This window comes from Hemicordylus capensis, chromosome 4 (assembly GCF_027244095.1).
Source record: "Hemicordylus capensis ecotype Gifberg chromosome 4, rHemCap1.1.pri, whole genome shotgun sequence".
NCBI lineage: Eukaryota > Metazoa > Chordata > Lepidosauria > Squamata > Cordylidae > Hemicordylus > Hemicordylus capensis.
The window spans coordinates 170,114,584-170,142,374 of NC_069660.1; the positions used below are offsets into that span (position 1 = coordinate 170,114,584).

The window sequence follows — 27,791 nt, forward strand, 5'->3', positions numbered from 1 at the left end:
AATCAAGGATAGTCTTCCTTGATTCTTACTCACAACTATCTACACCCCCTTGTTCCCTCTTGATGGCTGCCTATGGCTCAGCTCTGACAAAGTCTTTAGAATAGCCGAATGGGTAAATGCACATTTAGGTCATGACAATGATATCTGTCCGAATTCAAACGTAATACAAAACCGGAGGTTGGGAAATCCGCGGTTTCAATTTTAAACTGTAAATCGTACCACAGACGTTTGTCCAACTGCAGTTGGCTAATGTCTGTTTCTGGGAGAGGGGAGTCCCTCCCTGCTCCGAGGACACTGAGGCCAATCCCAGCGAGCTCCATGGCCAGTCTGTGGGCAAAGCATCAGCACATCAATGGAGCAGCCACAATTGGCCATGATCTTGAAGACGGCGTGACAAACACAATCATGCATTTTTGGAGTGCTCCACCCTCCCTCAGCATGGAAAGGGCATTTAAATCCCTTAAAGGTCATGCCATGCAAACTTCATTGCATCTTCATTGCATCTGAGGAATTGCTCCTTTCACTGGAGCAATGCTGATTCTGCTGCCCGTCCCTGCTCATGAGCAAGCTTGGGAATGCAAACCCCCAAGGGGAAGGGGCTGGGGCTCCCTTCCCCAACCTTTCAATGGGGAAAAAATAGAACGGCTGCTAGAGAATCCCTGGTTGGAGCTGCCTTTTAAACCCAATCCCGGGCGCCCTCTCCCTAGCCATTTCTTCCGCTCCCGGTGCTGTGATGGGGCCCCTGCTTCTGTTACTACCTGGAGTGTTTGTGCATGTGAACATCTATCATTGTCATTTCATTCTTGGGGAGCAAAGCACTTAATGCCTGTCCTGTCATCCCGCTCCCTTTCCCTCTTGCTTACCAGGTGGAGGGAGCAAGGGACAGAGTGGGAAGAAGGAATACCCGTGTGACTGTGCCACTTAACAGGCTGGCCAACTTGGGACGGGGTGTGGCAGCATCCCTGTTGCTGGGCAATTCCATAGCTGGATAGGAGACAGGAGGGGCGGGCCTGGTGTTTGGAGAGGCGACCAGTGAGAAGCACTGCAGCCATGGAGCAGTTGCTATTCCTGGTGGGTCTGCGCCCTCATCTCTATGATTACAGGCTCAGCCGTTATTCATTCATTCATTCATTCATTCATTCATTCGATTTTTATACCACCCTTCCGAAAAGGCTCAGGGCGGTTTACAATTAAAACAGAAACCATTAAAACCAATAACAATTAAAACAAAGATATAAATATAAACATCAATTGACAATTAAAACATCATAAAAAACAATTAAACAATTGGCTGCTGCAATGCTTCAGGGGCCAAACTGAAGGTCTCAGGGGCCAACCTTTGTGGAAACGGAAGGTTCAAAGAGCAGTTTGGCAAGGCAAACTGCAGATTGCTTTCAGACCGATAGCGTGGTTTTACGAATAGCGTGGTTTTCGATAGCGTGGTTTCATGAATTTGGCTGTAATGGAGTTCCAACCTCTGCACTGTATAACTCCAGTTTCATGTCACATCTGAATTTGGCTAGTATATTATAAAGAGTTTGTCTAGACATACATAATGCAACCAACACCTTTTTGTACAGATGTACACCCTTCTTTCAGGATCAGGTGTGTTGCCATGGTAGCACCACAGGTTTAGCATGGATCAAGTAGAAACACTGCATTGTTTTTGTGTTGGTCTTTTCATAAGTCTATGTAGTTGTCTAGTCTATATGATATAGAATTACCAGAATCAGGGGCTTCCCCTTTCTCAGCCTCGCAACTCTGCCCTTTCCTGTAGTCTAATTTCTGGACTTGCCACGACAGGATGGAAATGGAAGCCTTCTGGGATCAGCTTTCATAGTTAGCTGAAACTACAGATTTCTCACCTAATGAAGTATCTGCCAAAATTCATCTTCTTTAATAATGCACCCTCTGTAAGTTCCTGTCTCCGAGTGAGTTGCTGCATGCCTTGGAAGTCAAATAAAGCTTTTAAAACCAGTTGGAAATTGATACATTGAGCGGAATGCTTACTAGCGATTCAGAATGGTCAGGACGTCAGGCTCAGGTGAAATCCATTCTTCCAAAGCTAGCTGTGCAGCTGATATCAAGGAGACAAAGAGAAAGAGTAACACGATAGTAATTAGGTGAAAAGCCCTGCACAGGTCTGAATGATTAATGAAGGCCCATGCCAACCCCAAAAAGGGAGGAGGTCAATTCACCCTTGAAAAATATTTATCTTTTTCTTTATTTATACAGGGCAAGGCTTCAAATTTCAGCTCTCCAGCTGTTCTTGGATTACAACTCCCATCATTCCCAGTCACTATGGTCAATAGTCAGGGATTGTGGGAATTGTAGTCCAACATCTGCAGGAGGACTGCAGTTATGCAGCCCTGATGTAGGGCCATGCTGCTGCCTGGAACAAATAAATGATGTTTTATAATAAATATGGATATTGCATATTGATTTTTATTCTCCTCTTGAGTCCAAATGCAACCAGAATGCTTTGGGTAGCCAAAGCCAAATGGAATGAGAAATGGATGAAGCCTTAGGATTCAGGTCACAATACCCAACCATCTTTTCTTGGCATATTCCCTATAACTCTTATCATTTATTCTCTGTAGATACACATTTGTCTATTTGTCACTCACATACCATTCTGGTTGGATTAAGAATGTGGAGGATATGGCTTCTCTCCTTCCACTACACTATCCCTAAAATATGACACTACAAGGACCAGGCTGCGAGAGAGAATTTTTGACATGGAATGCCAGATTGATCAAGGAGCCATTCCGGCAAATGTGTTTCTGGGCAGCCAGATTTTGAATTATTCACCCACAGCATACTTTTTCCACTTATCTATCTCTAAATTTCATCGGGCCCTGACTTTAGCCCGCTGCAATGCTTTGCACACAGCAGTGCTGGAAGGAAGGTTTCATGGTATCCCTCAGGAAGATCGGGTGTGCCCATGTGGTTCGGGAGAGATGGAAAGTACGGCTCATGTTATTTTACACTGCCAGTTTTATAATGATACTAGATTTGAGCTTATTTGCCCTGAACTTGCCTTATACCCAGATTTGGATGATAATTTATGTTTATCTCATCTTTTAGCTGAACAGAACATAGCCAGATTGTAGAAGGTTGCCAAATTTTGTTACATTGTGGGTAGGATATGTCTGGAGGTTATGAATACTCCTTAGTTGGATATTTTGCCATTGTTAATTATAATCCTATTCTTTTATTTTATTTATATTTGTTACATTGACATTGTTATTTGTATTCTTTATGTTCTCTTTTCTGGTCAATGACTGTAATAAAATTGAACTGAACTCTGTTTGTCACTCTCCTCTGCTCCTTCCTTTGTTGTGCTGATAGCCCCACATATTGGAGAGGTTTGTCAAACCAACTATGTTTGTACCCTTGAGTCTTGACAAAAACCATGGCAAGCTTCATTTCTGGAGAGGAACACATCATAGCAGGGCTACTCACAGAAACATCCTTCTTTGATCCTTTACAGTCTGGCTTGGTTTTAATTGCTGTTTTAATTTGTTTATGTTTGTTGTAAACCACCCAGAGACATGAGTTTGGTGTGGTATACAAATATACTAAATAAATGAATATCTCCATCCCCACTTCAGCAAAAGCAGTCACAGGGTTCAACAGCACACACATGCCTGAGCAGACCAGCCCCTTCTGGGACAGATGCTATGCTCTGGTAACTTCCAAAATTCAGTCTACATGGAGCTGCCCTTCAGGACCTCTCAGAAGCTTCTGTTGGTGCAAAATGCTGTAGATCACCTATTAATGAGTGTTTGGAGCTACTTTGATGGTGCTAAATCCAAATGCACGGACAGTCTGTTTGCACAATTCAAGGTGCCTGAGCTTACCTTGGGACTCATGTGCCTCTCTCCATACCAGCAACCATGCCATTGTGTTCAGCAGACCAGGAGGCTATTCACATGTGCAGCAGAAACTGGGCTAAGGGAGCCCAGCCCAGTTTCTGCTGTGTGTGAGAACTGCTGGGAGCCACGCAGCTCCTGGCAGCGGTGCGGTGGCAAGCCTTCTAAAGTAGCCCGCCGCTAAACCCAGGTTTGGGATGCAAGTGCACTCAAACACTGGGTTAAATGATCATGTGCTGGCCACAGCTGCTTGCAGCCATGGCGGACACACTCGGGGGGAAGGAGGGGGGGATCCCAGAAATTACTGGGGCTCGGGGGTGGGGGGCACCACACAGCAGCGCTTCCCTGCGCCTGACCCCCGGAGCTGCCGGGTGAGCCATTCATCCGCCGCCCAGGTAATGGTAAGGGATCATCTGCAGGGAGGGTCGGGAAAAGCTGCTCTTCCTTCATACCTCAAGGAAGCTCTTCTCACTGATCATGAGAAGAGCTTCCAGGTCTTGCGCTGTGAGCTCTCATGTGAGTTAGTCCTCTGGTTGTGAAGAATGGGGCCTTTGAGGCTGTAGCCCCCAAAGTAGGGTGTAGCACCAAGGGAATAACCTTGCTGAGATCTAGGGTCCTCCTCCTTCCTCTCTGCCATTTGCAAACACTGCGATATTTTTCTGATCTGATGTAGGTTATAAGTTCCTTATGGCTGCTAGCCCCTTTTGCAAAGATTAGTCAATTTAGCTGAAAGAAGCTGTTGCTATTGCTGAGTTGTTTGCATTTTAAATTGATTGTTGAACTGTGTTTTATTGTTTATTGACAAGGTTTTATTCTGTATGCTGGCTCTGAGTGTAATGGAAAACGGCATTAAATGCTTTCAATAAATAAATGTGGGCACAGGTGGATGTCTCGAATGAGGATTTGGAAAAGCAGGCGACAACTCAGGATCCCAGATGGTGAAGGGAATAGGATGGAGGAATTGTGGCAAGGAGAATTCTCATGCACTAAAATCCTATATCCTCTTATTTTTGGCCTGGACTCCAATTCATGAACTATGACTTCAGCTTGTGCAAGAAATGAAGCATGAAACAAAGACTATCTTATGCAGATTATTTATTTGCAGTGACTTTTATGAGGTTCCCTCCCCCCACCCTCTCAGTAGGATTACGAGCTACCGTGTGCTTCAGGCAAAGCTGTGAGATTGATCCACAATCTTGAACTGGCCTCAGCTGCATTTTGAGGCGGCTGCTTTGAGAAATATCCAGTGGGAGGGTGAGGCATGTGATGTGGGGATTTTCTGAAATCAGTCAGCTTCCATTTTCAATTCAAGGTCTGAAAAGCCAAACTTGAATCGCAGACTTGATGGGGAATGACCATATGCTTAGATCATCCATTAAGATGGATGCCAGTCATCCAGGAATGGCTGTGTTCCTTCCCCAAGGTTCTAAATGATCTGCCAACATCCTGTTTTGGTTTCAGAACCGGGAAAGACCCCATGTTGTTCTCTTTGATAGCACTTGGCTGACACCAAGTGGCCACATGTTAGACTGCAAAACTTGCAGTCATCAAGGAATGAGCACTTCCAAAACCAAATTGAGTCAAGCTGCAGCTTTACATCAGTAGGCAGATGTGGCTTCTGGGAAGATATGAAACAGAGAAAGGCACCAGTTACCCCTAGATTACCATAGCACACTGACACTGATGTCTGCAGTGTGCTATGCAGGCATTGTGCAAACCATAAATATGACTGAGTCTCTGCCCCTTCAGAGGGTTTCCACTCTGCATGACAGAGAAAGGCAATGGCCTGGCCAATGAGTGATGGGACTGGGTGGCAGTGGAGGAGCAGGTAAGGGAAGCTTCTGTGTTGGGATGAGTAGAATCTGAGCATCTGAAGGTGAGGATGATGCTCTAGGCTGAAAAGTACATATAATAATGGTACTAAGCACATGAGATTAGCCAGAATGTCCCCAGTTCAAAGCTTACCTCATCCATGATCCATCAGTTCATTGGATGGTTATAGGCAAGCTAACAACCCCCTCTCAGCCCTTATCTCCTTCTACCCTACTTTCCCCTCATCTACATAGGAGGCAATAATAAAGAGTGGATTTAATTGTGGCTTTAATTTCTTTTGTTTTTGTTGTAAACTTCCCAGAGAATTGAGTTGGGTGTGGTATACAAATATATAATCGATTGATTGATTGATTGATTGATTTCAATTAACCACCACACAACTTCATAATCACTGGGTGTGACAGCAATCACATGACTGAACAAACATGGTAACAGCCCCATCTGGGAGAGATCGGAACTCCCTATCCTGATCCATGCTTTGTGAACTTCCAAAATTCAGACTACATGGGGCTGCCCTTCAGGATGACTCAGAAGCTTCTGTTGAGGCCATAATTCTGTGGCTCACCTATTAGGAACATAGGAAGCTGCCATATATTGAGACAGACCATCTAGCTCAGTATTACCTACACCAGGCGCGTAACAACGATCGGGCAAGGGGAGACGGTTGTCTGGGGGCCCCACTGCCTGGAGGGGCACCCCAGGGGCACCTCATGTGACTCCCCATTGCCCCCTGCCCAGCCCCAAGGCCCCTCAACCACTTGCCCTCTTCGCCGTCTCTCCTGCTTGTTCTGCTGGCCCGCAATCGAAGCAGCAGGCAAGCTGCAAAGAGCTCCTTTTCTCCCGCCTCTCAGCTGATCGGCGGGTGGGCGGGGCTTCCACGGAGGTCTGGTGTAGGCCTCTGTGAAGCCTGAACTCCAGTAGGGCCCAAGCCAGCCAGGAAGGAGGAGGCAGCCAGAGAGGCCTCCACTGTTCTCTGCAGCAGAAGACCCCCCTGCTGCCAGGTAGAGTGTGAACTCCTTTTTGTGGTTACCTTCCCCACCCCCCCACCCCCAGATATATAGGGATCTGCTTGCCATAGGGCTTTGAAATGGGGGGGACTGAGAAGTCTCTGAATATTTATTTTTAAACAGCTTGGAAAATTTGCTGGCTTAAAAAAAACTATCTAAAAAGTCCTGTAAGTGGCTTGTTTCATGGCAGAAAATTACAAAAACTTCTGGAAGAAACAGTATTATATTTATGTTATTCATTCATTTATAAATGCACTTATGTTCAAGTTGTTTTGCAACCCAGAAGGTCTGAGTGAGAACTGTGAAGCATGTCTTGTGCTTTTATTTTATTTTATTTTTCTTGTGTGTGAACTGCTCCCCAATAACTTGCAGGGACTTCAGGGTAAATCTGACCAACATGTGAATGCAGCACCTCCATTCCAGAGGAGAGGTGTGTAAAAGGGCTTTAAAAGCCTCCTGTGAAAAACCTCCTGGAATCAAACTTGACTGAATTTGTTCAGAATTCTGAGAAAACAAACATAGGCTTACCCTGCATGGTTGAAAGTCTCCTTTGCTAATCTGCAGCGAGGGGGCCATTTTAATCATTCATCTTTCTAGTGTGTTCTAGGCATTAAAAGTAAAACAAATGTATAGTACTCAATGTATATCACTATATATTGTGACGTGTGCGTGTGTGTATTCAGTGAAATGTATTTCCAGGCAGCATACTTATTTTGGAATATCAGACTTAAATCCTTGGGGGCCTGGGGTGTGCGGAGGCCCTGGACTTTGAGTGGGGGGGGCCCATTTTAAAATCTTGTCTCTGGGCCCACTCCAACCTTGCTACGCCCCTGACCTACACAGACTGGCAGTGAGCAGAAGTCTTTCTCAGCCCTATCTTGCAGATGCCAGGGAGGGAACTTGGAAGCTTCTGCATGGAAGCATGCAAGATCAATGAGTGTTGGGAGCTCCTTCAATGGTGCTTCATCCATCTGTACTGACTGCCTGTGTGCACAATTCAAGGTGCCTGTGCTTACCTTTAAAGCTGAGCTTTTGAAGGTAAGAGGTCCTGATTATCGGCCATTTTTGACATGGAAATGGTGAATAAATACTTAAGGTTGCAATCCTGTGCACATTTACTCCAGTGAACACAATGGGGACTTCATGCAGAGAATCCGGCTGCAGGATTCTTTTTCTCTGATTTCCTGAGCCAAAAACAATGTTCAGAATTCTGATTCAATGCTTTCAAAACTGATTTTTAAATGAATAGTCTTCCTTTTGCAACAGGTGTTTGAAATGGGAGAGGAATATTCACAAATGTTTTACAGTACAAAATTGTACAGATTCTTCAAGTACAACGGAAATAGAGATGTGGCAAAATCTGTTCTTAATTGCTTAAGAACCAATAATTGTTGGAAATCTTTTTTCACCAAGTGGGTCTCGTCTCTATGCTGGTAGCCTTTCACAAAGTTGTTTCTGGATATAGGTGCTTGATGGATAGGGCCTGGGGCCTGAGGCAATCCTAATCCTTTTGGTGGTGGGTGTTTGTTTGTTTTTTAAGTCTCAAAAAGATCACCAGACCCTTCTTAAAGTACAGTATAACAATGGGCATGAAAAATGCTGGCCACTTCAGCTCATAAGCAGAACATACACACTTGGGCCAATTCTATTCTGCTATGCTCTTTTAGTGCAGAAAAGCAATCAGCTTTCTTAGTATAGAAATACGTTGGCAAAATGTTGGCATGAGAAAGGGTAGGGCTCAGTTTGATGTCAAGAGTGTTACTTGGAAACAATGCAGCTTGCCTTGTGCACAACTGGGTGGGTGCCATGTGGAATGTGCTAAAGCTTGCTTGATGCAGGAATGCTGTGGGTGTGTTTTGCCATTAAGAAACATTGTGTTTCAGTGGCAGCTCCCTGCCCCCTGGAACTAACAGTAGCTTTGGACAGTGACTTTTCGTTCATTCCGTGGCACAGTGGCAAACTGTTAGCTCCTCTCATCCCTGCCAAAGTCCCAATTCTGATTGCACTCCCACACTTGCAGCTGCTATTTATAAAGGAAACCCCATGCAAGGTCAAATTATTACATGATTAACAAGTAGGTGTCAAATTAGATGTTCTCCTAAATGCACTATGAAGAAACGTGCTTACCATTGCCAGTGTCTTTCCTTTTACAAGCAAACAGCTGCAAGGGCTGGCCCTGAATGGGGTTGCAGCACACAGAGAGTGTGCTGCACTCCTTCCCCTCATGTCATTTTCCCACCAAAAATTGCCCCTCCAAAGCTGCTATTTTCCCCTGAAGCAGTTATTTACAACACAAATAGCAGCTGTTTGCACTGCAGGAGGAAATTGCTCTGGCCTCTTAATACCTAAGCATATTAAGCCCACAAATCTTAGGCCCACAAATGTTTTGCAGTATCTCAGTGTAAAAAAATTGGTAGAGGCACAGCCACCACCCCAAGCACCTTATTCACCTGTCAGAAGTGGGAGGGCTTGAGCAGTTGCAAGAACAATGCGTGTGAAGAATTAGCAGGGTTTTTTATGAGGGCAAAATCCAGGCTGTTTTAGGATGATGTATAATCATACATTTCTTGACATGTTGTTTTAATTATCTCTAATTATCTATCTCTGCAATTAAAAAGAGAAACCATTAATGCCTAATGGACTACATAGCCTGTTTTCTTATATTGTAACCTCATAGCTAAATGCCATGTGACATGCAGATTCTCTGATTGTAGTCCTGATAGTTTGTTACATATTTTTTTGATGTAAAGCAGCCACTGGTGAAATCAGATTGAGCAGATGATGGGCCGAGGGGGAGGCACTGTTTATTCCTCTGTTGCCCATCATTTCTCCATGGAAAATAACTCTGTTTGCTGGTTTTCCTCCTGAGGACTGACATGTTGGAGCTAATTTCAAGTCCGGTGAAGAAAAGATGAGCATTGACCATTTGACCTGGTATCCATCTGCCACCAGTATATATTTGTATTCCATGGTGGCAGGGGGGGAAACCCAAATCCTGCTTCATTTGGGGGCCACTATTGCTTCCTGGAAGTTGCCAATTTCTTACCTATGCTTATGTCTATGACAACTATGACAAACCCCTGCTAACTGGGCCAAGAGGCACCTTTTAATGTGGTGATTCTCTTTATTTAGCAGGGGGAGAGTAACTGGCCCTATCCACCCCCAGCACAGGACCTCCAGTGACTGTTGCTGGTGTCTATCTCATGTTTCTTTTTAGATTGTGAGCCCTTTGGGGACAGGGATCCATCTTATTTATTTATTATTTCTCTGTGTAAACCACCCTGAGCCATTTTTGGAAAGGCAGTATAGAAATCAAATCAAACTGTCTCATTACACAGAAAATTAAGCAGCAGCCAACATGAAAGGGCAAAATTGGCCTGAACGTTGCAGGTAGAAGGATTGCAAGATGTCTGCCCACCTTCTCCGAGACTCCCAACCACATTCTGGAGAGGAGTTCATTCCACCTCATTTTTTGCTTTAAGCTTACTACAGACCTTGACAAGTTCCGTGGATCTAGGAGCAAGCCCCCAAATATAGGAGGCAGATAATGGACACTTGACAAAATTATGGAATGCAGTGATAAACATTGTAGATTGATTGATTAATTAAGTGCCGTCAAGTTGGCGTCAACTCTTAGCAACCACATAGATGGATTCTCTCCAGGATGATCTGTCTTCAACTTGGCCTTTTAGGTCTCTCAGTGCTGTCGTAATCAAGTTCTCATTCATTCTAATTCATTGCTGTCGTAATCAAGTCTATCCATCTTGCTACTGGCCGTCCTCTTTCCTTCAACTTTTCCAAGCATTATGGACTTCTCAAGGGAGCTGGAGATTCGCAAAATGAGCCTGGTCATTTGTGCCTTGAGTGAAAATTCTGGATTGATTTGTTCTATTTGTTTGATTTCCTGGCTGTCCATGGATCCTCAAAAGCCTTTTCCAGCACCAAAGTTCAAAAGTGCCAATACTTTTTCTGTCCTGCTTCTTCAAAGTCCACCTTTCACATCCATAGAGTGTCACGGGGAAAACCATTGTCTGAACTATTCTGATCTTTGTAGGTGTAGACACATCATGGCATCTAAAGAATATCCTTTCCAAGGCCTTCATGGCAACCCTACCAAGTGCTAGTATGGGGCATATTTCTTGACTGCTTGATTCTTTACTGTTGATGGTTGATCCTAAAAAATAGAAGCTATCCACCACTTCATTATCAATTCTAAGGCTGGTTGTTGTACCTGTTCTCATTAGTTTAGTCTTCTTTACATATAGTCATAATCCCATTTTTTTCACTGTGCACCTCGACTCTTACTTCTCAGCTGTCAGAGTGGTAGCACAGATTATTGTTGTTTCTTCCTCTAACTTTAAAATCATGCTTATCTTTTTCCAATCCAGCTTCTCTCAGAATATGTTCAGCATATAAATTTAATAAAGAAGGAGAAGGTATACAGCCTTGTCTTACTCCTTTGCTGATCTGGAACCAGTCTGTTTCACCATGTTCTGTCTGGACTGTGGCCTCCTGTCCTATGTATAGGTTTCTCATGAAAATAATGAGATATTCTGGGACACCAATTTTCCTAAGGATATTCCACAACTTGACATGGTCGATGCAATCAAAGGCTTTTCTGTAGTCAATAAAGCACATATTGACTTCTTTCTGGTATTCTTTGGCTTTCTCAATTATCCAGCATGCATCAACAATGATGTCTCTTGTTCCTCGGCCTTTTCTGAAACCAGCTTGAACATCCTGCAATTCCCTTTCCATGTAGGGCTCTAACCTGTGTTGGATGATTCTGAGCATTATTTTGCTAGCATGTGAAATTAAGGATATTGTGCAATGGTTTGCACATTCTGTTAAGTCTCCTTTCTTTGGTATGGGTATGTATACTGACCTTTTCTAGTCTGTTGGCCACTATGTTCTCCAAATTTGCTGGCATAGTTTGGTTAGAGCCTTGATTGATTCTTCTTCTGTTGCCTGCCATATTTATGGAGCTATTCTGACTTGGTAATGACCAGATTGCTGATATAACTTCATCTTCCCGTACTAGAGATTCTTGCAAGTAGGGAATATCTTCTAGAGTCTCTTGGATGTTGACATCCCATCTGTACAGATTTTCAGTATACTCCTTCCATCTCTGTTTGAGCTTCTCTGAATCAGTTGCTATCTGTCCTTTGGCATCCTTAAACATTGTGGAGGGGGAAGTTAAATGAGCTTCTCGATATCCCCTATACAAGGATAAAGGGGGTACTTAGAACAGAAACAGGCCTGCCTGGCACAAATAAAGATTTTATTAAATAAATATATCTGTGAATATCTGAGTCTAGGCACCATAATTAAGTTTCTAGGTACCATGGTTCCCTGGTGCTTGGGATGTGTCAATTCCTGACTTACAAGGCACACAGAAGTCAGTCTCGGGTCCTCTTTCTGTGAAGACACCAGATTTGTGATCGCTAATTTACTTTCTGGTCATTTCAAACAAGACTAACCAAAGACAGTTTCCGTAAAAATGCATGATACTGAAGGAAAGCTTTGGGGGCCAGCTACCAGATTTTGCTTTCAAATATCCTAGTTCTTGGGCAAGGTGAAGGGCAGAGAATGAGGCAGATCAGGAGGTGGAACCAAGAACTAACAGTGAACATGTTTTGTTCCTCTGGCCGGTGCTGTGAGAGGTGTTGGGCTTTGCCTGTGCTTGCATTCTAGTGCAGGATGAGGGAAGCAGGGACATGGGCATGAGTGCAACTGCTACAGCTGCTGCCAAGTTGTCATGTTGTTCTGCTACTGCCCACCTCATCTCCCTTAGATCAACAGAACCAGTGGGGATGGTGGCTGCAAAGGAAGCACATACATGCATGCCACAGGCTTTGGCACAGCCGCAGGTGTCATTATAGCACACTCAGTTTAGCAACCTGATGTTTTAGTGCATGTGCATGGGCTAGAGTTCAGGCATGCTCACTAAGTCAAACTGATGATGCTGATGATGATGCTGATTTTTCTTGAAAAAATCCCAGTATTTGCCCCCCCCCAAAAAAAACACCCCAAAAAACAGTGGCACCCCAAAATGCTGATTTTCACACAAAAGTTTCTTACCAAGAAGTCAAACAAGCAGTCAGGCTGCCTTTGTTCCTTTATTGATTGGCAACCCCAGTTGGCCTTAGTCAGCACTCATCTAGAGGGTGTTTCCTCTTCCTTTTGCCAGGAATCCCCAGTGATTTAAAGGCAGTATTTGTGAGGACTAGGTTTACTCATTTCAAGGGAGGACTTTGTTTTTTGCAGCACTAAAACCGTTGATCCTCTTCTGTTAGCATCTAGGTTATATTGGACTGTGGATGAGTACAGGGCTTCCATTCCTTCATGTAGAAAAATGGTGACCTAAGTGGCACACAGCTGGGGTCTATGGCCCTCCTAGACAGGAGCTGGAGGGGTAAAGCACAGAATTAGGCCTCTGCTCCTGCCTGCCTCTACTGGGCTGCCTACTCCCCAGCTCAAGAGATGACAAGCAAAGCTGCAAGGCACAGAATGCTCTTGATGTATTCTAGAGTATGTCAGAATGCAACTTTACCAGTACTGAGGCTCAGATCCTGAGACTCGGGACATGGAACCTCGGGGTGGTGCCTGGTAGTGACTGATGTGTCAGCCTGACTCTGCCTAGTGCCTGGTGGGCATGGGGTGGGTGTGGAAGGAAGAACAAAAATCTCTTTCTTCCAAGTAGAAATAGGCTGCCCACTTGAGTCAGAATCCTAATGCTGAGATTTTACTCCTTCCCCTGAGGGAAACAAGGAGGCCAAATCCTGGACACTGTAAATCAAACCTTGAGATCTGGCAACGCTGCTAGGGCAGTTCTGTCTCAAGGCCAAAACTGATGAGATGCAGTTTTGACCCTGGATCTGCACGATTGGTGGCCCTGCTGAAATGTAAACTGCCCTTGTTCTGATGTTCTGAAACTTGGGAATAATTCTGCATTTCTTATGAAATGCATCGAGGGTAAAGTAGTACTCTCGATCTTCTGGAAGGAAAACAATGTCTCTCATCTCCCCTTGCCAGCACCCCCTCCATTTTCTCACAATTGCCAAAGGGCATTGGAGGAAATCTTTCTGTATTTGACATTGGAGGATAAATATGAACAAAGATTTGCTACCCTCTGCAGCATCCCAAGGCCATCCGTGTGGAGAGACACCAAATCGTTTATTCATATGTGAATATTCATGCCTCAAAACATAAAAATCTGTGGTTTCTCATCCTTACTGTATGAAATGTGCTGTGTAGAATACTGGAAGGGCTGTCCAACTAATTACAGCAACCCCAGGCAAACAACCATGGCAATTAAAATCTCATTAAAATTTTTGTTTACTTCCTCTTAAAGGAAGCTCCATTGCTAGCAAAAGGGAACACAAACCACTCCAAATAACTGCTAGAGAATACTTAAATCACAACGCAAGCTCATACCTGCCAACATGTCCCTATTTTTCCATTCACCTAATTGGGAAAATAGGGACATGTTGGCAGGTATGCAAGCTAGGAGTGTTTAATATGACATGGAGTTCTAATTAACAGCAAGTCAATTGCTAAACTATTTGACAGCTGAAACTACAGGGAGAGAGTACTGGCCTACTTTCCTTCTCACTGGAGAGCTCTATTATCTTTGCCCATGAGGATTTAAGAGGAGCTGTTAAGTCAGACAGGAGGCCTGGGAGAGCCCCTTAAGAAGCAGAGATTAAAATCCTCTCCCTTTTTACACAATGTACACAACAGCATGTACAGTTTGTAGGTATTGCCATCTTGGACTCCCTCCTGTAGGTATTGCTGGAATACCCCCACATGCATATCTTTAAAGAAACTTCTCTGCACAGTGATTTTTCTGGACTTGTATTAGCCCAGGATAACCGTAAAGTAGGGGTGTACATGAATGGTTCACTGCAAACTGGTTTGCCATGAAATGTGCCTGGTTCAGAGGTTCAATAGTGGACTGAACCAGGGGTGGTTCAGTTCATGACCAAATTGAAGCACGCCTGGTTCAGGTGAACCAGTTCAGCAATGGTAAGGAGTGGCCAGGTGAGGGTGGCCAGAGGTAATAAGCTCCTTACCTGGCCTGCGCCGCTGCTTGCCACTGCTCACCCTCCTGGTGTGGCCTGAAGGCTGCTCCTCCCTCCTTTGCCAAGCCGGTGGCTTGGCAAAGAGGGAGGAGCATGCTTGGGGCCACACCAGGAGGGCAAGCAATGGTGGGCAGCAATAATGGCAACCGCACCCACCGGGTAAAGAACTTCTTACCTCTCTTGCTGCCCCACCTGGCTGCCCCTTACATTTACATAAGAACATAAGAACAGCCCTGCTGGATCAGGCACAAGGCCCATCTAGTCCAGCATCCTGTTTCACACAGTGACCCACCAGATGCCTCTGAGAAGTCCACAGGCAAGGCCATGCCCTCTCTCCTGCTGTTGCACCCCTGCAACTGGTATTGAGAGGCATCGTGCCTCTGAGGCTGGAGGTGGCCCACAGTCATCAGACTAGTAGCCATTGATAGGCCTGTCCTCCATGAATTTGTCTAAACCCCTTTTAAAGCCATCCAAGCTGGTGGCCATCACCACATCCCATCGCAAAGAATTCCATAGATTAATTATGTGCTATGTGAAAAAGTACTTCCTCTTGTCGGTCCTAAATTTCCTGACCTTCAGTTTCATGGGGTAACCCCTGGTTCTAGTGTCATGAGAGAGGGAGAAAAATTTCTCTGTGTCCACCCTCTCCACTCCATGTATAATGTTGTACACCTTGATCATGTCTCCACTTAGTTGCCTCTTTCCCAAGGTAAAGAGCCCCAGATTCTGTAGCCTAGCCTCATAAGGAAGGTGCTCTAAGCCCCTGATCATTTTGGTTGCCCTTTTCTGCACCTTTTCCAGTTCTACAATATCCTTCTTAAGATACGGTGACCACAGTACTCCAGATGTGGCCACACCATAGATTTTTAGAAGGGCATTATAATATTAGCATTTTTATTTTCAATGCCCCCCAATGAGTCCTACCATGGAATTAGCTTTTTTCACAGCTGCCGCGCACTGAGATGACACTTTCACTGAGCTGTCCCCCATAACCCCAAGATCCCTCTCCTGGTCAGTCACCGACAGCTCAGATCCCATCAGCATATATGTTAAGCTGGTGTTTTTTGCCCCAATGTGCATCATTGTACACTTACTTACATTGAACCACATTTGCCATTTTATCCCCCAGTCCCCCAGTTTGGAGAGATCTTTTTGGAGTTCCTCACAATCCGTTGTGGATTTCACTACCCTAAATAGTTTAGTGTCATCTGCCAATTTGGCCACTTCACTGCTCACCCCAACTTCTAGATCATTTATGAACAACTTAAAGAGTACTGGTCCCAGTACCAATCCCTGGGGGACCTAACTTCCTACCTACCTCCATTGTGAAAACTGTCCATTTATTCCTATTCCAGTTACCGATCCACACATGAACCTTTCCCCTTATTCCATGACTGCTAAGTTTACTCAAGAGCCTTTCGTGGGGAACTTTATCAAAAGCTTTTTGGAAGTCCAAGTATACTATATCAACCAGATCACCTTTATCCACATGCCTGCTGACACTCTCAAAGAACTCCAAAAGGTTAGTGAGGCAAGACTTTCCCTTGCAGAAGCCATGCTGGTTCTCCTTCAACAAGGCCTGTTCTTCTATATGCTTAAGAATTTTGTCCTTAAGTATGTTTTCCATCAATTTACCTGGCACGGAGGTTAAGCTGACCGGCCTGTAATTTCCTGGATCCCTCCTGGATCTCTTCTTGAAAATTGGAGTCACATTGGCTACTTTCCAGTCCTCTGGTACAGAGGCTGATTGTAGGGACAAGTTATATATTTTTGCTAGGAGACTGGCAATTTCAGAACTCTTGGGTGGATGCCATCTGGCCCTGGTGATTTGTTAATTTTTAGCTTTTCAAGACAGTTTAGAACATCCTCCCTTGTCACCTCAAATCCACCCAGTTCCTCTGGGTGAAAGAAAGAGTCCCCCACCTCTGTACTTGTAAACCCTGTACGGACTCCCCTTTACAAGTATATTGGCTGCTTGAACCACCAAACTGGTTCGGTCGAACTGACCAGACTGACCAGTCTGTTTGTCCAAACTGATTCAGAGCAACATAGTTCAGTTCAAATTTATTCGAACAGAACCATTTTTATTTTTTTGTTCCATGCACACCCCCAAGGTCTTCCTGTGCTAGAATGGCACATAAGGTGCTAAGGGATCCCACCTCTAAGCTTTTTAGATGAGCAGGAATGTTTCAGGGTTACAAAGACTGAGTTTCCTAAGACCAAGAAGTCTTTTATTATTATGTTTCACACATCTGCAGGCCTGCCTGCCTTCTTTTTCTGAACTGCTTTGCCAATGTGGGTGGAGGGGTACTCTGAGAAGGCTGAGATAGAGGGGAAGGGAATAGGGTGCATATGGGAAATTTGCAACCTTTTGGGATGAAATGGTGCAGGACTACTTTATGCAAATTGTTGGGATTTTTGGAGCTGCCAATCATAAGAGATAGTTAGAGAGTGATAGAAGTTGGAAGTGAAGTTTAGTTAGGGTGGGGATCTTTGGTCTAGATAGGAACAATCTCAAAGAAGAGTTGTTCTGAGACTCAAAGGATAAGACAGTCTTTTAAAAAATGATGACTGGGTTATTAGGACAGTCTGTAATATAGACTGGATTGTGAAGTACAGTTCTGGGAAGCTACTGGATTCAAAGGTGAAAAGCCATGCATTGTATATTGTGTGTAAAGTAACTGTGTGCCCCCATTGCAGTACACGACCACCCAAAAGCAACATAGGCTCCCTCAGCCCGCTTTTGGGCAATCGTGAAAATCGCCTCATTCTCTTGAAAATAAGTCCCACTGAGTGCAATAAGACTTACTCCCAAATAAGCGTTCAGCCTACATCGATGGGGAAGAGGAGGAGCTTGCCCCTGTGTGTGAGTGCATTGCTCTTGGACACCAGACATACTTCGCACTTCTCAGCTGGGGAGGGGACACCAAAGTTATACTTCGCCCAGAGTGCAAAAACTCTAGAGCCAGCCTTGTGAATAGGTTGGCATGCCAGTCAATTATCAGATATTCCATGAGGCCAAGAATGCCCTTGTGTAGATGGCAACTTAGCTTTTTTATTTACTTTTGGTGTCATTTGTTTGGCAATGGCAAGAGTGAGAGATGCTTGCCCTAGCAGCCAGGAGCAAACTAACCAGAATAGCAAAGCTACTGGCTTCCTTCCTACTATAACTGCAGGCATCTCCAAACAGGAGCAGAAGTACATGCAGCCATGAATGGAAAGGACCCTGCCTAGAACTGCCCATAACTCAGTCTTCTTTTCTTTTAGGAATCAGGAATTTGATGCTGACAGTGCTTGAAGAATTGTCCTGCTGCTTTCTTAAACCTCAGCCAGATTCTGGGGTCAATTTCCAACCCCAGATGCATAAAAGTACGTAAACAAAAACGCTACTGCACTCCCAGCTCTGTTCTTGTTGTCGAACATTTACCTACACTCTGTACATGATGTATCTACAAGCATGGCCTCTCACCAGTTATGATATTTATGTTAATAAAAATATGACACAGAGTAGAAAATTACCCCAAAATGAATGGGCTTTCTATGGAGTGGTAGTTTCTATTCCATGCCCATGTTAAGCCATTTGTAATTCTCTTTGGCAACTTCAGTTTTATTTCCCCTGATGATTATAGTGTCTCAAAACCAGGCTCTGCCACAATATCAGACCTAGTGTTTGGAACAAGTAAAGCATTAAAAAGCATCTGACCTTAGGGATTTTAGCAAGCATCAAAGCCAAAAGGATCACAACAGCAGCAACCACAACATGTCGGCTTCAGTAAGCTTAGCATCAGTGGATCAACCACCCACAGTACATCTCTGATCTTTTCCCATTTCTCCTAGTGGGATACAGCCCAGGAGGGGGTGGAGGTTGGAGGTTGGTTCCAGGCGGGGAGAGCAAGAAGATTCAGGGGTGGGATGTGTGGTATGAACAGTCTACTATACCTCACTCACTTGCCAGTGAAGTTACCAAGATAATGGGTTACAAAACAAGCAGAAATGGCAAAAGGTAGTGTACAAACAGTCTATTGTTCTCCTATTGCACAGTGGTGAGTGTGGGTCTGGCTCCTCAGGTGAGAGGCCAGACCAAGATAAGTTTAGTCCAGCAGATGCAGAGAAGTTTAGTCCAGCAAGAGGAGGCAGTGAGTGAAGCAACTCCCTCCCCTGCAATCTGGGAGGGAGACGGAGGGCAAGGGGGAGAGAGGGAGAGGAAGAAATAACCATCATGAACTCTGAGGGAGGAATCCAAATACTTCCTGAAGTCCTGGAGAGCCACCGCCAGTCAGAGTAGACAATGCTGCTCTAGATGGATCAACAGTCTGACTCAGGCAGCAGCTTCCTATATTCCAGGGGAAGCATCTTGACCTAACAGAATGTATCTTGGCCTGCTAGTCCTGGCTGTGCGTTTCATGCCAATCATGAAGTGCTACAGGGACTATGGGCCCTTCTACTTCTGTGCCATGATGCAGCTGAGATGATTTGAGGACATCACAAGTAATTTAAGATTCGATGACAAAGCCACATGACAAGAGAGAAGAGTTATTGCCAAACTAGCAACCACCATTAGAGAAGTATGGACCTTGCTTGTGCAGCAGCTCCATTCCTGGGTCAGACCAGCAGTTGATGAGCAACTGTTGGGTTCCTGAGGCACTGTCCCTTCTAGCAACACATACCAAGCAAGCCAAAGAAGTACAGTTTGAAAATATTGTGGTGCTGTGATGCAAAAACATCCTACGCTCTGACAGAGAATGTTGACCTTGGGAAGCAAGTTGAAGGACTGCAACAAAGAAAAGTAGGCTTGCAAGTTGTGCAGCAATGTGTACAGCCATGCAACAATACCTGGAGCCATTTGTTGAAGTGCATATTGGGGGTGATTCAGATTAGCATCACTCTCCTGTGGTTAAAGGATATGCCAAGAACATGTTGGTGCATATACCAGGGACATCAGAGTGGATGTGTTCTTGCCACAAGCCTGATATTCTCACATGCACAGGGCAATGTTCATCTAAACCTGCCCTCAGAGAATTTTGCTGATGGATAATGTTTCCCCCAGTATACAGCTGGAAGAGGCTCTTCTGAGCAAGGGACTGGTCTGTGTAGTTACTATGAGACACAACAAGCCAGACAACCCCCCAGAGACGCAACCACATTCACAAAGGGAAGCACTGTCAATGTCATCTGTATTTGGCTTGGATGGACAGTAAACTTTGGTATTGTGTGTATACTCAGGAAGTTTGTGCCCAGGATAGCTGACAAGAAACGAAGCAAAAGATGTGATGATTGTGGGTGACTGGCCTGTAGAATGCACTTCACCAGCTCTCAGATTGCCTTTAGATATGACACAGTGTGCCCTTTCAGCTGAAATGATGTTGAAGTGTGGATGCTCATTAGTGTAGGGTATGAAATGTTCATTTTTCTTTGCTAACAACTCACATTCTCAGTGAGTCATGCAGTCACACAGGGCACCATGTTTGGGTTGTGGGGGTCACTGCCAAGTTTTCCTGGAATAAAACGCTAAATTATTGTGGGTTCTGTGGTCTGGCAAAGTGGGGTGGGGGGTATCCAATCTAACCAATGGAACTTCATGGAAGTAAGAAGTTCTACTAATTTAAAATAATGACTCTGGATGAGGATTAACACAACTGCCTTTTAAAACTAATTTTGTTTTTCAATAGTTCCTAATACTTTGCTTTATTTTATTTCATTTTTAGCTGAAATAAAAATTTTCCTTTCCAAAGGGAAGAAGGCTTATGAGATCACCATGTCCATTGTCCACTCCTTTTGTATAACAAATATACTGTATAGAGAGAACCATCAGGGGTGTTTTTAGCCTACTTTTCCTTAAGGAAAGTAAGCTTATGAGATCACCCAGCATTCTGTGGCCGCCTTCAAGTGTACTTGTAACTGCAGGTCCAACAGACCCACAGTTTGCCTCCCAGTCCCCCACTGCACTCCCAGATGATCAGGAACTGTAGTCTAGGAGACCACAAAGTGGGCAGAACTGGCTTCCCGGGCTTGCCCTGGAGCTTGAAGGAAAGCCACACCAGCCAATGGGACTTAAGGGGTGGGAGGAACTTTCTTCCTTAACTCTGGTTTGGATGAGTTGCCCAAACCGGATGACACAGCCACCACCAGACGCCTCCTGGCCCTTGGTTTGGTAAGTGTAACTTATGAGGGTTCTTTCTGAGGTTTGGAGGAAGAATCGGAACTGCGGTTGGGTCCAGGAACTGCAGTTCCAATTATTCAGACATCATGGAGGGCCAACCTGAGGTGGGTTTGCTTCAGTTTTCCCATGATGTTCAAAGGGTGTGCGTGTGTCACTACCAATTTTGCAGGGCCTGGACCAATATGAACCAAATTGGGTACAGTTGTAGGGACACACCGGGACACTTCAATGATACAATTTGTGATGATGTCATCTACCCTAATTCAAGATAGCAGATGCGTAAACATTTGAGGTGCAAGTGGGCTAACTTGTGAACCACCTGACCAATTTGAACCAATGTGGTACAGTTGTAGTAACTGACACATAGGGACACCTCAAAGGTGTAGTTTGTAATGATGTCATCCACCAAGATTCAAGATGGCTGATGAGTGAAAGTTTGAGGCACAAGTGGGCTAATTTGTGAACTGCCTAACAGATTTGGACCAAAGCGAAAGGAAAGTAGGCAGATTTAGTTCTTACCAGAACTTCTTGTTGTTTTGATCTGCCTTCTTGAAACAAGATGGTGGCCACTTGAAATGTAAGCACCACTCTTTTACAACTCATATGTTTGCAGTCTGATACTTATAGTTTTAAATAATTATAATATTATTGTATAATTAAGTATTAACAAATCTTATCCAAACTGGCTATAGACCATGCTCCATGCCATAACACCTCCCTAGAATGTTGTAAAATTCATGAAGTTGAAAGAAGCAGAAATTAGGCTCTATTCCTTCTACTTAGAACTTCTTGTCTTTTAATTTTGAAACCATGAGCTGACCCTGCTATGCCAAGATAAAAGCTAAATAGAAGAACTGTTCAGTTAAACCTTACATACTATTATCAAAGTTAAAATAATTCCATTGTTTCACAATAGTTAACTAATTTGTTTTTTGAATTAACGTATCAAACCTGTTGTTATTATTATTACAAATATTTATATACTAATTTTCAATAATGGTTCACAAAATTATTTACACAGAAAAACATAGTTCCCTGTCCAAAAAGGGTGCTGATGACTAAAGTATCTTTGTTGTTGTTTTAATAAAGTCAATGCTTAAAAAAAATTACTAATATTTGACAATATCTGACCATTATATGATTCTTCACTTCGCCATAACATCAAACTGGTCAATTGTCCAGTCAAATGGACATATAACTGGCCAAATGCCCAACTGTCGTAGTACCCCTTAAACTTTGTGTCTATAAATCTGTGAACAAATATCTGAAGCAATCCCCCCCCCCTTGAATTCCCAGTATTGCCTGGATGCAAAGCTTAAGAATAGCTAGGTTTGTGTGTTCCAATTCCTGACAATATTCAAAACCACAATAGATGTGAACAAGAATCTTCTCCTCCAATCACTGTTTTTTAAAGAATATTCTCCAATCATAGTGTGTGTGTGTGTTTAATTTTCTTTGTTTGAAGAGTAGGAATGCTTAGGATAATTTACCTGTTCACCATTTATCCCCTCTCCATTTTTCACACAGGAATAATTTGTATATGCATAGATGGCTGCTTGAGGGCAAGGCTAACAGAGGAAACAGACCTCCAGAATACCTTAAGAACCATCTTCAGGGTGGTGGGGTGCAGAGTGGGGGCAGCCTTTTAAAAGGCTGCCCAACTGGCTGATTAGATTCTATTTTTCTTTATTACCAAGTTTATGAGCTAAATCACATTTTTTCAAGATCACAGAAATAATGTTCCCTATTGTCTGGACAAATGTTTCTCCTGTCCAAACATTAATGTGTCGCTCTATAGTCTTGTTCCAAGGACCTGAAACACTGATTCTGTGTTTCAAAAGAGGCCATTCAGTACTGCCTTACCCCTCCTGTGTCCCCTCCTTTATTCAGTACTTCCTGTTACTCAGTTTAGGTTCCTGAGCTTGTGTAGAGTCTTCACAGCTACACCTGTGTTCATACACTGGAGCAAGTGAGGTGAGGTGTAGTGGTTAAAGAATTGAAGCAGTCATACAAGTGATGCAGAACAGAAAATACAGAGCTGTTGGAATTCACCATTATTCATCTCTCTCTAAGAATCTGAATACGTGGATTACCAAAGACAGACTGCCTTAATTATACACATTAACAAAATAAAAGTGAGCTGTGCCTTTCTGGTGAGTGTGGGGAGGAGGCCAATGCCACCAAGCCCAATCATTCATCTTCCCATACCAAACACATGAAATTTCTTGTCTTCCATTGTGCAGTGTTGGAGTAGGGGTGGGAGTTCCTGCTTTTCTTCATAAATGCTGGAGTTCTGATCCTCTTTAAGAGTACGTTTGGACACTGCCGGCAATTTCACCAATTCAATTCCAACAGAGAAAGGTGTGCGGCAAGGGTGTGTGTTGGCCCCCTATTTATTCAATCTGTATATTAACAATCTGATTAATCGGCTGCAAAATGTTGATATCCACGCACCTAAATTAGCCAACAAAAAGATCCCGATCCTGATGTATGCGGATGACGCGGTTATTTTATCTCAAACCAGGGTCGGGCTCAAAAGAGCTTTAGATGTTCTAACATCTTATTGCCAAGAGGAACACTTGACAATCAATTATAATCTAAAATTATGTGCTTTAAAAATAAACCAAGGATATTTACATGGACCTTGGATGGACACAAATTAGAACAGGTCAATCAAATAAAATATCTTGGGGTGGTTTTTCAACAAAATGCTGGGAGAGCGGCACATATGAGAATGGTAGCTGACTCAGCAAAATGCAGTGTGGTGGCAATTAACAGATTTTTCAGAACACGGGGAGCAGGTTTCATTCCTGCGGCTTTAAAACTGTATTCAGCAAAGGTTATCCCTCAGCTCTTATATGGGATCCAACTGGGACCTTATGCGAATTTTGACATGCTAGAAAGAATTCAATCAGGCTTTTTGAGAGCTATTTTTGGGACTACAAGATGCACCTCAAATGTAACACTGCGCATGGAGGCCGGCCTCATAAAGATTGAATCTCGTGCCTGGCTTTTAATTATTTACTTTTGGTTGAGAGTCCACCTACGCCTGGTGGGCCTAATTCCTCAGTTTCTATCGTTAAACCCACAACCGCAGTGGTGCACTGTAGTTAGCAAAAAGCTTGCTGCTCTAGGAATAGACCCTGAACAACTGCTGGAGTTAGACTTGTCAAATGCGAAAAGAATAGTAAAACAGCGTTTGGCAGATATTGAATTGCAAAATAACCAGGCCTCTTTGACAGAATTCTACAAAGGAGTAAGAACTAGATGGGATCTTTCACCAGCAAATTATTTGTCCCATATTACACTCAGCAAATTCCGGTGGGCATTTACAAGGGCAAGAACAAATTCTTTTCCCTCTGCATTATTAGCCGGGAGATACAGTGGTGTTCCCTTGGAAGAACGCTACTGCAGATGCGGCAGTGGGGAAATAGAATCTATTGAGCATATTCTCTTATCCTGTAAATTACATAGGCAACCAAGGGAGCACTTAATTTTACCTCTGGTCTGTAAACAGACAGATCGATCTGCTGAACAACTTGTTAAATACTTACTTTCTGATAAAAATGTTTTAAATTTTAACTCCGTAGCCAAATTTTGTTATATTGCTTTTAAGATGTATAATGAGAACCTATAGAGTTTTCTATAAATTGTTCTGCTGTTTGCATGCATGGATTGTTTGGTCTAGGACCGTAAATAAAACTTGACTTGACTTGACTGGAGTTCTGATTAATATATCCTCAACCAATCACAAGTCCGGAGTATGCAAGCTTCATAGGAAAAGATAGCAGTCCTCCTCAAATATCCGAGGGGCTGTCACATTGAAGAAAGAGAGTACTTTTTCTTTGTTCCTCCTGAGGGTAGGATTAAAACTAATTGGATGCAATTATGTGGAAGCAGATTTAGGCTAGATATTAAGAATAATTCCCCAACTAGCTGGGCCGGGTGCAGAGCATCTGTGCCTCCACCACCCAGGCCGGGCCAGGCCGCTTCTCCCCCATCCCCACCCACTTCACCCACCCGCCCATGGTTTCTGGCTGGCGGGCCAGCCAGAAAGCCGGCCCACCACCTCCTCCCACCCACCCACCCATTCTCCGTGGCCTGCCACCTGCTGCTCCCGGCCACCCGTCCGGTGGCCCGCAAGCAGGACCAGCCCGCTTCTTCCTCCCCACCCACCTGTTCCCATCGGCTGCCTGCCCACTGGGGCCGGCATCCCTATTTTCTCCCATCCCCATGGCTAATGAGCAGCTACTCGCGAACTCTCACGAGAGCTGCCACACATGAGAATAACGGCGGGTACACCTAGGAGAAATAAATATATAGATTGTAAGAGGCATTGCACAGTGGAACAGGCCACATCATGCAGCAGTGGACTCTCCTTTACTGGAGGCTTTCAGACAGAGGCTAGATCAAGACCCCTTCCAACTCTAACATTTTATCCTTACAACAACCCTGAGAGGTAGGTTAGGATGAAAGCACATGACTGGGCTGGTGCAAATTTGCTTTGCTCCATAGCTGTGATGGGAATCTGAACTGTGGTTCCCCTTCCCCCCACAAAGTCTTATTCTACTATTCTCTAACCACTACACCACACTTCTCACTCACCCCTGTGCATGGACACAAGTGCATCTGTGAAAACAATGCACATGCTCAGGAACTGTGAACATATTTATTCATTCAAAGTGGATTGTTGTTTTATTCCCAAGTACAACTGAACAGGAACTCGGCACATGCTTTAGGTGAACAGAACAGAGGCATAAATTCAGGAACAGACTAGTCTCACTTCTTTCTGATCCTCTCAGTGGTGGCTGGTTGCTATTGTTTCTTCTTTGTTTTCTTCTCCTGAATTAGGGTCGTGCTGGGAAAGAAGTCATTCCAGAAAGCCCCTTGCTGTGAAGAAAAAGACCCTCATGAGAATTACAGAGAAAATTCAAGAGTTTGGTAGAAATTCATCAGAATGTCCCCCTCAGATTCTTCCCCTGAGGAATTCAGGGGCATGATGTGGTGGGGGGAGCACATCCTCTCCAAGTCTACACAGGGCACATCATCCTTTTCGTTCTGAAATATTGCTCACAGCTACCTCTGTTAAGAACCTCCAATTAACTCTGGAAACGTTTTTCCTTGGTAGTTGTGATTTTTAGCCATAAAAAAGCACATGAATGGCACAAATATTATATTTCACAGTCCATTGCTGACCCCCAGCTGGCTAATTCTCTGGGTCTTTCTAAGGGTACTTCCAGATTGAGTGTTTAGGATTGTCACACCTCCTTCACTCTGTGGGGGAGAGGTTCACATAACATCACTGTTTATCCATGGTCGATCTGTCCATTCCCTACACCTAAATCACCACTGTGTGAAACAGAATGCTGGACTAGATAGGCCTTTGGCTTGATCCAGCAGGGCTGTTCTTATTGATGGAGAAAACCTGACATTTCTGATAGCACTGCAGGCACACAATGACTGTGTTGAAAGTTAAAGGACTTTGCACTGTCTCTTGTCTCAGACAGTGGAGGACAGACTAGTGAGTCAGAGGGCTAGAGGGTCAAGACATTGGTCACCCCTTCTCCACTGCTCTGACACTATCCCTTTGAAATGTAGATTGGTACTCCTAGGGATTAACTTCCTTCCTCTCTCTCTTCCCTACCTGCCCTTCTACCTTGCAACATGGCAAGCTCCTCTCCCTGCACCATGTGTGCAGAGAAGATGCAGAATCCATTTGCATCCAGCTAGATAGATAGATTAGAGATCCTAACTCCTCACTTTCCTATCTAGAATGGAGTTCCTTAATAAATGCCTTATATATTGATCTGAAACTATGAATTGGCTCCAAGTTACTTTACTCTCAACATACACATGCCTAACTAAATTCCGCTGTGTTGTGCCTCTGTGCACTCTGCTATAATGAGAAAGGGATTCTGTCATCACAGAGAATGTCCAACAGACTGCACATGTGAATCCACAGGTTAGTAGGTCAGTACTACTATTCCATCTTTTCTGAGTGGCTCATGTCCAGATACCACAACAGAATCAGGAGGACAGAACATGTTTTATCTACTACAGTGTGGAAGTAGTGATGTAATTCTGCTTGCAACTCATAGCAGCGACGGGGAGGCGCTATTAGGAGCACATCCAGATGTGCCCTAATCAAGCTGTGAAGTAAGAGGAAAACATGCAACATGGCCATTTTACCTTTTCTCCTCTCACCTTAGGGCAATCCTGAGGTGTATGTGACAGTGATTTTTGCAGTGCTGAAATTTATGATAACCGGCTTTTGAATGAGTCTGTGTTTGTTGCTGTTTGGGAATTGGACTGAAATTCCCAAATCTTGATGAGAATTCTGAGCTTAACACAGTATCTGTTCTTTCATGAGGAACCTCCTTCTTCTAACAGAACAGAACACTGCAACACAATCTGAAAATAAATTTTTACCCTGGACATGCCAGTCAATCAAGTGTCATTTCTTTTCTGGCAAATATTTAGATAGATCTAAATACCGCCCTTCCAAAAATGAGCCATTTTTGGAAGGGCAGGATAGAATTCGAATAAATAAATAAATAAATAAATAATAGATGCAATATTTTAACAGCCTGGAAACACTCATTCTGTTTCTAATAATATAAACCACTAGTCTTAATACTTGGATCCTCAAAATATCTGTTGCTCTGCAACATGTTGGAAATGTGATTGTTTGCAGCTTTACATCCTATTACTACTATGAATACTTATATACCTCTTTTCAACAAAAGTTCCCGGAACAGTTTACGTAGAGAAATAAAAATAAACAAGCCGACCCCTGCACAGAGCATCTGTGCACTCTTTGGGGCCGGCTACC

The 27,791-nt window shown here is 43.9% G+C and overlaps 1 protein-coding gene across 9 annotated transcripts in view; it reads left to right on the forward strand.

Annotated features, from left to right (window-relative positions):
• Positions 1 to 26,772, forward strand: part of LOC128322711 (uncharacterized) — a 204,654-nt gene extending 177,882 nt beyond the window's left edge. For 4 of the 9 annotated variants that reach the window (XM_053244510.1, XM_053244509.1, XM_053244507.1 and 1 more), the window contains one exon: positions 18,067 to 24,676. In XM_053244510.1, the coding sequence (XP_053100485.1) occupies positions 23,565 to 24,596 (1,032 nt within the window). In that variant the 5' untranslated portion in view covers positions 18,067 to 23,564 and the 3' untranslated portion in view covers positions 24,597 to 24,676. Of the gene's footprint in view, positions 1 to 6,636; positions 6,710 to 16,154; positions 16,322 to 18,066; positions 24,677 to 25,810 lie in introns of those variants that run through there. The other 5 variants (XR_008305902.1, XM_053244511.1, XM_053244514.1 and 2 more) reach the window with 5 other exon arrangements.
• The last annotated feature ends 1,019 nt before the right edge of the window (positions 26,773 to 27,791 follow it).